This window comes from Colossoma macropomum, unplaced genomic scaffold (assembly GCF_904425465.1).
Source record: "Colossoma macropomum unplaced genomic scaffold, Colossoma_macropomum, whole genome shotgun sequence".
NCBI lineage: Eukaryota > Metazoa > Chordata > Actinopteri > Characiformes > Serrasalmidae > Colossoma > Colossoma macropomum.
This window is the reverse complement of record NW_023494787.1, coordinates 42,952,083-42,963,716: the sequence shown is the minus strand read 5'-3', so window position 1 is coordinate 42,963,716 and position 11,634 is coordinate 42,952,083. Positions and strand designations below refer to the sequence as shown.

General features: G+C 39.4%; 1 protein-coding gene across 1 annotated transcript; it reads right to left on the bottom strand.

Moving 5' to 3' along the window:
• Window positions 1–2,409: 2,409 nt before the first annotated feature.
• LOC118805127 (zinc finger and SCAN domain-containing protein 21) lies at window positions 2,410–7,165 on the bottom strand. Its single transcript, XM_036565737.1, has 4 exons — window positions 6,751–7,165; window positions 5,750–5,871; window positions 5,558–5,636; window positions 2,410–3,935 (listed from the first exon to the last, which is right to left on the bottom strand). The coding sequence occupies exons 1-4, from the start codon at window positions 7,016–7,018 to the stop codon at window positions 2,995–2,997; spliced, it is 1,410 nt and encodes a 469-aa protein (XP_036421630.1). The 5' UTR covers window positions 7,019–7,165; the 3' UTR covers window positions 2,410–2,994.
• Between the last annotated feature and the right edge of the window lie 4,469 nt (window positions 7,166–11,634).

Sequence of the window (11,634 nt, the reverse complement as noted above, 5' to 3'; positions counted from 1 at the left end):
TTTACTGGAGTGTGCGTCCACGTTCTTATCCTTTTGTATTTTAAATAATCTATTTAATGTTAATTTACTGATTTTAGTAGATTTCTAGTGATTTTACCTGACTTATTAATAAACCATTGTTTAATGATTCTAGTGAATGTGCTATTTTCTGATCGTTTTTGCTGCTGTGGCAATTATATCACGCGTTTACATGCACTCGATTATCCGATCATAATCAGATTTCTGAAGTTATCTGATTATTCAACTGGTCATGTAAACAGCATGCTCCGATTTCTTAGATTGGAGTAAGGTGTAGAAATCCAATTAAGAAATCTGATAAAGAGAGCTGGATTTTAGCTCAGGTATCAGATTTCCCAGTGCATGTAAACTCTTACTCTGATTTCTTTCGGATTTCTCCGTCTGTGCATGTGCGAAACAAGATGGCAGCAAACAACATGCTTGACGAGATGAAGGATTTAAAAATTCATATCTTCTAGATGATGTATGTTCATATTTTCAGGTAAAGTGGTGCGATGTTTTTTAAAAAAAGCCACGGCATGAAGTTTGAGTTTTACATTACGTTTACGTCACAACGTCTTCTGCGAGTTTATTGGCCGGTTGCAAAGCAGAAACCTGATTACTGCCCGACTCACGTAGACCTGGAGTTTTCCCATTATCTGATTACTCAAGTGCATGTAAACACGTTGATCGGATTACTGACAAAATGTGATTTTCTGCAGTCATCGGATTGTTAAGTGCATGGAAACACACTGATTGTTATCTTAGTTCTTCAGTATAAGTCTACAAGTGTGTATTTATCATTACTATGACTACTTTAAGGGGCCTATAGCATAATGTAGTATGTGGTGTGGAAACCATTCACAGCCCTGTCCATACAGGCCATGTATGGAAACTAAGCTGCAAAACAGCCTGTTTTGAATTCATTAATTTAGTGATGTCATAAAAAGTATCACATTATGTATACAAGTCTATTTAGCCAACAGCAGTTTAGCTCTGCCCACTCACAATAATGTTATAAGGAAGTGTTTGAGCACTACTTTTTGAACGAGGCTCAATACAGTGGTAGCCAATCACAACAGACATCATTTACATATATCAATCTTAACAGAATGTTTAATTCTAAGGGATGACAAACAGTTGGAAACTGGTCATATACTGATGAATTGCAGCTGTACAAGCTATACAAACAGATGTTTGTATAATAACTGGATGTTAGGAGTCTAGATATGGGCCCTTTAACCTTCTTCCTAGACGACTTGCCCACCAACTCTCATATCTGCAACTCTGTACAAGTCCAGCCTGTCTCCACTGGCCTCAAGACAAACTTGTTTCTGAACACAGGGCGAGGTTTACTGGGTCTACTTTATATATGGCTGAGTATATATTTATGTATGTATAAATATGGCATACGCCAACATGTACAAATATAGCTGAAGCATATGCCTCATAGGGTGTACAGAGGATGACGCATGACCCATGATTAACTAGACTCAAATAGGGCTACCATACATATGCCATATACACTCACTGGCCACTTTATTACCTACCTTGTTTATTTGGGACCCACATAGGACCACCACTGAGCAGGTATTATCTGGATGGTGGATCATCCTCAGCACTGTAGTGACACTGACATGACAGTGGTATGTTTAGTGGGTGCTGTTTTGGTGCACATGGATGAGACACAGCAGTGTTACTGGAGTTTTTAAATACTGTCCACTCACTGTCCACTCTATTAGACACTCCTACTTTGTTGATCCTCCTTGCTTACGTAAAGTAGCTCATCTGTTGCTGTTTAGTTTGTGTTGGTCATCCTCTAGTCCTTCATGAGTGGTTACAGGATGCTGTTGGCTGGATATTTTTAGTTGGACTATTCTCAGTCTAGCAGTAACACTGAAGTATTTAAAAACTCCAGCAGCACTGCTGTGTCTAATCCACTCATACCAGCGCAACACACACTAACACACCACCACCATGTCAGTGTCACTGTAGCGCTGAGAGCGATCCACCACCCAAATAATACCTGCTCTGTGGTGGTCCTGATCATTAAAGAACAAAGCAAAATGGGGCTAACAAATGAAGCAGAGGAAGAGATGAACCATAGTATGTAATTGTAGAACTACAAAACTCTTAAGTAGTTACTATATTACAAATATGTGCTGCTATTGGTCCTACAAGTCTCATTCAGTGAAAGTAAATGTAGGTCACTAACAAAGTTCTACCATGTTCAATTAGTAAATGCTGTGGCAATAAAGTAGTTAATTAATATACCAGTTATTCCCATAGGAAGGCTTTGTTTACATTAATTATCAAGTAGTACCTCCATTACTGCCAATACCAAAACCCAGCCATCAGACTTCTCATCTAACATGAATAAGCTATAAAGCAGAATAAACAAATCAGACTTCATTTGCACAAGAACACGGCTAATTTTGTATTTGAGAATACATGGACTGTGAAAAGCAAAACATGAAACCAACTTTTAAGACTGAACTTTGGAGTGTGAAAAAATATCCCTGCAGATTTCTTTGAAAAACTCAACAGTAATGGCTTAGAAAAAAAAGTAATTGACTACAAATAAAAAGGGTCTGACTTTTGTAGAGTACTGTACATCCAAATACAGACATATGACACAACACAATGTCATACATTCCAATGCATTTTAACTAATGATGCATCCTAAATTCAGAGGTAAATACAAAAAAAACTGTTTATTTGTCATGTAAATTATTTTATGCATACTGAATCCTACTATATTCCTCCAGAGTACACCGTATAAAAGCTACTGATGCAAATAATCTAGTTTGTCAGATAACCTTTTGAAGGTAACTCAGAACTGTCAACATACAAGCAACTAGAAACAGAATGTCAATTTCAAAGCTACAGTTCCACATATTATATCATGTACTCAATGCTAGGTTCTCACATTCCGTTACTTTTTATATTGCACAATGATGATACAACCGACCGACATAAGCTGAAATGAAATAATGTTCATGCGCACTGTGATTTTTCTGCAGACTTCCTTGTTTTGCTCTGTCTTATTCCACTATGAATGCCCAAGTGGTGATTTAGGTTCACTTTCTGCGTGAATCGTTTTCCACAGGTTAAACATACGAAAGGCTTCTCTCCTCTGTGGATGCGTTCGTGGGTGTTCAAGTTCCCTTTCTGGGTGAACCCTCTGCCGCAGTAACTGCATCTGTGCGGCCTCTCGCCCGTGTGCACCGCGTAATGAACCCTGAGGTTGGCCCTGGAATGGAAGCGCTTTCCACACTGCTCACAACCAAACTTTTGGTTGAGTGTTTTTGAACGGTTGTCGGGGGGCAGACACTTGTGGGTTCTGAGCAAGTTCATTTGAGGGAATACCACCTTGCAAGAATTGCACGTGTGCGAATTATGCCTCTGGTGACACTTCTTGTGTAAAGTAAGACTACTTTGCCGCAAAAACGTCTTGCCGCACTCCAAACAGCTGAATTTCGGAGTCTTTGCTATCTCCATCTCTGGCTCCGGTTCTTCCTGCAGGTCAAATCTGTCAAAGTAATTTAAGTTTTCAGCGCTACCTAAGCTGGACGTGTTTTCTGCATCCAGGAATAGGTCCTCCTGCTGTTCCCCAAATGACTGCGCCTCTGGATGCTCGCCCTCAATAAATTCAATGGGCATGCAATGCTCATCGAATTCCAGCTGCTCCTCACTTGGCAATATCAAATGCTTAACGGTGCCATCTGAGGATATAATCTTTGTAAAGTCTGCTCTTTCAAAACTGGATGGCATGGGGTGGACATCAGGAGCCCCCAGAAATCCTGCAGATATGAAATATATGTCCTCGCTGTCTTGGTTGTCATCATCATAATCGTCAATGAGATTCACTTCTAGAACATCATTATGCTCTGATGGAGAAGACGGGTTATTTCTCCTGGCGGGCATCGCAGCTGCTGCTGTATTGGAGTAAAGCAGAATGTTAAATCTAACACTACATCCACTCCTTCTACTGTTTTTCACACAGGACTAAGCAATGAAAGCCTTGATTGCATTAGAGGGTCTATATCCTGAAAAAAAACACAATTTCCTTGGCATTTTTGTTTAAATAAAAGACTTTGATATAATACAAACAGTCCTCAAGTTTCAAAATGTGCTCAGTCCATATGGTCCAAATATTGAAATTAAAAAAGCAAAAACAGCTACAAAAAACAGAAATTAATTTGTTTTGTGATGCCACAAAACCCAACTCATTTACACAGTCTTTTACAGTCATATGCAAAGTTTGGGCACCCCTGCACTGTAAAAAATGGTTCAATGTTTAACAGAACTTCAGAACTTACAACTAGAAGTTCAATGAACTTAGAATTAAGGCAACCAGGCTACTTAATTTTTTTTTTAGGGAAAATATTGACAACATGTTAATCTCAGCAAATAAACACAAAATAATGTACTCTGCAGGATAAAATGCCATATTTTGGTTTGTTCCCTGTAGTGGATGAGTTCACTTATTTTCACTTAGAAAATCAACAAAACTTTTTGATCAGCGATCTTCAAACTTACGAATGTATACATCCCTATTCATTCTATAGCAGATTAGCCCCACCATTCATGTTGAAGCTATAAAAGAGTGTTCCATCTCAGAGTATGCTTGGCCTAAATAATCTGAATTGTTTTTCGTTATATTAGTATTTATTCAAACAATGAGAAACAGCCAAATATACATGAATTTGTTTGGCTATAGTTTAGACTGCTGAATGACATTCATGTGAAGAAGCTAAGCGCAAACTCAGTCACTCATTTAGCCACCATGGTTCTAACAGGCAGAGACAAACAGAGACAGCAGTGTAGCTAAATGGTTTAGCTGATTCCTGTATGTTATGAACAGCTTTAAATACGAATTATGTGTAAAACATTGAAATAATTTGCCAACCATGAATGAAATGTATGTTGGTCTATCAAAGCTATTTCACTCGTAATGGAACTGAAACTGGAGCACTAAGCTAGCAGTGGAATATGAGCTTGGCTATCTATTCAGTAAAACAGCTGAACTGCCTTTGAATACACATCTATAAACCAAGATTCTGTATCATCGCTGCTATGCAGGTAAGCAAAAGTCCTGTCAGATTTATGTGCCTACTAATCAGACAGGTTTCAGTACATCTGTCTCTCAGCATCTTTAAGATGTCTGTTGTTAAATGGGATGTATAAATGTGGATCTAAAAAAATGTAAAATTATGGTTAATTATGAAACGTAAACATAATTTTAAGGAAGTTTGGAAAATGAGTATTAAAAGCCTGTAAAATGCTTTTCTAGCCCAGACTGCTTTTTGAATAAAGCAAGCCAATTAGAACACAGGTCGTAAAGCATGTATCAGTCTTAAAGGTGCAGCAACAAAAACGGCCTGTATAATTCTGAGGGACATAGAGAGGTTTGAACGGTGATGTCAAAATAAATTAGGATTATTTTTCATGTATAAACCCTACACAAAACTACTCAAAAGTAGACCTTTAAAATGAAATACAGGAAAAAATGTCATATGTAGACCCTTTAAAATAATAATAAACATGACATACTTACTTGTATTGCTTGAACAAATTTCCTTCTCTGAATTTTCCTCTTTGATGGCCAGTGTTCTACTGTGATCATGCAGTTCAGACTACATTTAAAAACAAATCGGAAAATAACTGCTCTCAGAAAGGACGATTTTGTTTCAGAAATGACTTGCAATTTTGAGCAAATACGGTTCAGGTAATGGCAAGAAAATCTTACCTCATCAGGCACAGCAGGTTCCACTTCTGTTGCCTTCTCCTCTGCTCTTGGCTCTCTCCCATCCCACAGACTGGAGCACCACTCTTTTCCAAATATCCCGTTGATGGAGGGCGCGTCCAGCTCTTAAAGCAGACCAGTATTACACATTAAAACCACCTAGTTGTATCTACACTTATTGTTCATTTTATCAGCCTCTCTTTTCATGTAAGTGCACATTAGAGTTTTACAATTACAGACTGTAGTGCATCTGTTTCTCTGCATACTTTGTCAGCCCCCTTTTACCCTGTGCTTCAATGGTCAGGACCCCCACAGGACCACCACAGAGCAGGTAGATTATTATAGGACAGATTATTTGGAAAGTGGGTCATTTCAGCATTGCAGTAACACTGACGTGGTGGTGGTGTGTTAGTGTGTGTTGTGCTGGTCTGAGTGGATCAGACACAGCAGAGCTGCTGGAGTTTTTTTAACACCTCAGTGTCGCTGCTGGACTGAGAAACAAAAATATGCAGCCAACAGCGTCCTGTGGGCAGCGTCCTGTGACCACTGATGAAGGACTAGAGGAAGACCAACACAAACTGTGTAGCAGCAGATGACCTATCATCTCTGACTTTACATCTACAAGTTGGACCAATAAGGTAGGAGTGTCTAATGGAGTGGACAGTGAGTGGACACAGTGTTTAAAAACTCCAGCAGCACTGCTGTGTCTGATCCACTCATACCAGCGCAACACACACTAACACACCACCACCACGTTAGTGTCACTGCAGTGCTGAGAATGATCCACCACCCAAATAATATCTGCTCTGTGGTGGTCTTGACCACTGAAGACCAGGGTGAAAGGGGGCTAACAAAGTATGCAGAGAGACAGATGGACTACAGTCTGCAATGTTGAAGTGGAGCTGATAAAATGGACAAAGAGTGTAGAAACAAGGAGGCGGTTTTAATGTTATTCCTATTCAGTGCACTGCACGCAGACATGACATGGAGAAGAAGACTCGTACCTTCCAGCGTCTGGATGCAAACTGAGCGGTACTTCTTGCCCGGGCTCCGCGCGCCTGTGTTGACACTGCGCAGGATTTCCACCTCGCTCTCCAGCTCGTGCATTTTCACGCTGAGAGCCGCCTTCTCGTTGAGGGCTCGCGCCAGCTCCAGGCGTAAACACGCCAAATCGCCGTCTACCATCTCGCAGACCTCCCGCACGACCGCCCTGGTCATCACCTCCATCACCGAGCTGAGGCGCGTCTGGAAGGAAAACGGCTTGCTGGCCATCCCTGAAGAGCCGCGCCTGCTGCCTGCGTGCACCGGGCCTTGGGATCCGAACGAGACGGGCGCGCCTTAGCGCAGACCGCTCCGCATAGCCGAGCTGGAAAGGCCGCCGGAGCTCGAACGAGGAGGATGAGACGCTGGATCAGTCAGCCCGGCTGCCGCTGCTGTTTGTTTATTTCCGGGTCGACTGAGCATGCAGACTGAAATGCTAAGCTCCTCCTAAGGCCCTTTGTTGGAGGAGTGGGCGATACCACTAATTACCATGTAATAACAAGGCTGATGTCTCAATACCAGCAGCGCTTCTTCTTTACGAGATTTTTTGTGATTTCTATATAAAATCCAATAAAAGTGTGGACATCAGAAAGCCAATGCATTAGTATTAAAAGTCATTAACATATTAACAGTTAAAGCCCCGTTTCCCAAAAGCAGCCTAGTGTTAAAGGGGAACTCCACCGATTTTTTCAAATTAATTTAATTAAATGCTTGATGCGTCAACAAAATCCTTCAAAGTGGCTTGGCGTCAATCTTTCGTTCTTGAGAAACGTGTCCGAGTCAGAATTGTTCACTGTGGTGGTGATGCGAATCAGACATCCACCTCTAAAAGCTCTCTCCCAGAAAGACATGAAATTTAAAGATTTGGTCTAAAATATATTTTGGTCAATTTATTTTAATCAGTTTATGGTGAAAAGACACAAGAAGGGTGTTGTAAGGCAAAATAGTCCCCAAAGCAAGCTTATTTTTCAGATTAACCATTATTTTACCATCACCAATATTACAAATATAGTTCACTGGTGGTTTTGGATGGTATATAAAATGGCTTTATTTGTATTGTAGACATCATGAGCCCTGGTTCCTATCACTACCACTGTAAAGAAGCCAGTAAGTTTCTCTGAAAATGAACCTTTACATAAAACCTGTCTGATACATTGATAAATAGTTTTACCTCAAGGGGCAGATATTACAAAAAAAGCCTCTTGACTTGTCTTGACTTGACTTACAAGATAAGCAGATGGACAAAATGCAGGCAAATCCATTGACCAGTCATCAACAAACAAAAATAACACACCATTCTGCAGGTGGGTGGGGATAATGAGGGGGCATGTAGTGTTCCAAGGAGATCCGGTTGTTCTTTGATTTCCAGCTACAGCATCATAACATCTACTGATTTGGTTTGTCTTAATTTCCCAAAAAACAAGCAAAAAAAACCTGCTCCTCAATACGATTCGGGCACGATTCGGCTGCCAACGTTTACCTAAAAGAGCCAGTTTGTTTGCGAACAACACATCACTAGTACATGGTAGAGACAGAAAGTATTTTTTTGCTCACAGGTTTTTTCATTGTACACATTTTCAGCATCACACAACATTCAGTTTTATAAATAGATACAGTCTGATGCAACAATTTTGGCGAGCCTGGTCAAATAACATGTTTTGTTGATTTTCTAAGTGGCAATAAGTTAACACATCCTTCATAGACAACACACCTCTGTACAACTGAATGTACAATTACTGTCTATTTGCTGAATTTAACATATTGGAAAAAATAAAATGTGAAATAGTAGCCAAAAAGTTAAGGCACATTTTATATTTTGTTTTTTTAACAATATATTAAACTCAAATGTATAAAAAAAAATTGAGCAAGACATATAACACTGAACTATAGACTTGCAGGAACAAATTGCCATTTATTAACAAATTCATTGCATTGTCTATCCCAGAAATACCATCAGTCAAGGATGACTACAGGTCTCGTTCCTGATTGACTGCAGAGCTCAAGTCATGTGCCGGACCTCAGTCTTGTGAAGTGAGCATTCCTGTAATTGTATCTGCAGAGGCATAACATGTATGTGAGCACAGAGAACATACAGTTCTGTACATGCTCTACCAGACCACAAGCCAGAAGACAGTGGAGCAGGAAGGCGATGGAGGCCGAACCCTCTCTTCCAGAAGACGAGCCTGCTTGCTCAGTGTGTGGAGAGATATTTAATGTCCCAGAGGTTCTCTACTGCATCCTGTGTGGCTGCAGCTTCTGCAAGTTCTGTCTGGCCCATTTCTGGGAGACCCAGGGCTCCGAGGAGTGTCCCCTCTGTCGAGAAAAGAGCCCTGCACCTTTTCAGGGAACATGCAAGGAGCATGGATTAAAACTGACTCTCTTCTGCATTGGACATGCAAGTCCCATTTGTACAATGTGTCACAAGTCAGGAAGTCACAGGAATTACAGGGTGTACCCCCTAAAAGAGGCACTGGAGGACTGCAAGGTAGGAACAATCACCATCACTGCATTGTGCACTTGTACTATTATTACACAATGAAGTCTATAGTATAAAGTTTTTGTTACCTTGAAAGACTGCACATATGTCAAGAAAATTTACTCGCCATTGGACTCCATAGAAAAAAATAGACAGGCAAAAGTGGATCATAATGGGAATATCACATCTAATGACTGTTGTGCAAATATTATATTGCACACCCATTAGAAACCATACACTGTTAGAAATAAAGGTTCTGTGTAGTTACATTTTTTGTTTAAAAAAAAAGTTACAAACAATGTAAATATTCCCTCAAAGGTACAACAGTGGTTTTAAGGTCCGATTGTGTACCTTAAAAAAGTTTTTCCAAGTGAAAAGTACATATTTTATCTCTTCATAATCTAATGTTTTAAGACAGAACGATAAAATAAAAAGGCCTGGAGACGAGACGGGGTGTGTGGAGTCCACACGTCTTAGAAAATATAATTCAATGGATTATGCTACAATTATGTTCCCTAACTAAAGGTACTGAGATGTACCCTTGAGGGTTCCACCCCAGTGACAAGAGGGGTACTGCCCCAGTGACAGTTTCATACCTTTTTTCTGAGAGTGTAGGCTAACACATACTCGTCTACATGTCACCAGCAATGCTGACAGGGTCAAATGTTGAGCCTGAAAGAGCCAGTGTAACTTTATCTCCCACTACCAGCTTCACCAAAGAGTGCTGGCAAGATAAAGCTGACACCACAACTTCCAGGGTGGTAGGGGGTATACACTGATGTGTGTGGGTGAGGCAGATATATTTTAAGTATTTCTCTGGCCAGCAGCCCCAACCCGACACTGAGCGCTGCAACGGTAAATAGGGACAAGTTAGTGTGAATACATTATCAACAGGCATGGTTAGGTATACTGCAGCGGCAGCCAATCAGACAATTCCTCTCATTCCCTTAAAGGGTATTATTATTATCTTTAATATTATTATTATTGTTAGTAGTAGTAGCAGTATTTAAACAAACAAATAATAACTATATATATATGTATGCATATATATATATGTATGCATATATATATATATATATATATATATATATATTAAATGCTCTCTCTCTCTCTCTCTCTCTCTATATATATATATATATATATATACATACATAATAAGCATATATATATATATATATATATATATATATATACACACATATCTATCTATCTATATATATTATAATTATTAGTAGCATATTATTGTTATTATTTTATTTCCATTTAGGACTTATAAGACCTATAAACAAAAAACTCAAACTGAAACTAATTTAAGCAAATCCAGTTGAAAAACCATTTATAAATATTTATATATAAATGGTGTGCCAAGTACTGTAGTTTGTGAGGTAAACTGTCCCTTTTTCTAAAGATTCTATTAACAGCACAGTGTGTTAATGCACAACTTTGAAAAAAATGGGACACTGTGCAGAATGTAAATAAAAATAGAATGCAATGATATGCAAATCATGTAAACCATATTTTTAAAAGGAAAATACTACAAAGACATTTCAAATGTTGAAACTGAGAAATTTTATTGTTTTGTATTGTGCAGTCTTTCACAGAGTGGTTAGCCCCTACTCATCTTTATTTCTGAAAGACTCAGTCATATGTGTGCAGGCCTGGGATCAGGCTTTCATGTATTGTGAAAATTTCTTTACACATCATGATATGACATTTTTGCCATGTAGTTCACCAAAATACCCTTGCACTGGCGGATTTGAAATGTCACACCCCCACAGCACCACTCCTCCCACATTGTTGCAATCGCTAACATTTCTAACCGCCAAAATAGCAAATGGGTGCGAATGGGCTTGTGTCCAACCTACTTAGTGATATGCTGGTGTTATACCATTGCACTGGCACAAAAATAGAGCCCATGCTGTGCAGGACCTGACAGTTAACTGCAACTTATGTCATTTGCTGGTTGCTATCCTGGCATAATTCTAAGAGAAGAAAAGAGAACAAATAGCTATATCAGGTTTGTAGCAGCACTCAGAAAGTATGGGGTCACTTTATTAATGGTAATGTAAATATCATCTGATACTGTGACATTTTGAGAACACCATGATATTGAATTTTATTAACATTACACCGCAATATCATATAAGTAAACTTTAAAAAGCATATCCAAAAGCACAGCTCCCCTGTCAGTGTTCAGTCAGTGACCTTGCAAAATGTTATTTATAGCATGGTTCTCAATCTTGATCCAGGGGTGCCAATGAACTACATAGTCCTGGCAAAATGCGGCTGACGCAACATCTCTAAGCGGGTATTCAGTGTCGTGTTCCAGTGATTAAAAGTTTACTTAAGTTAGTTGACTGGTATGTCTTGC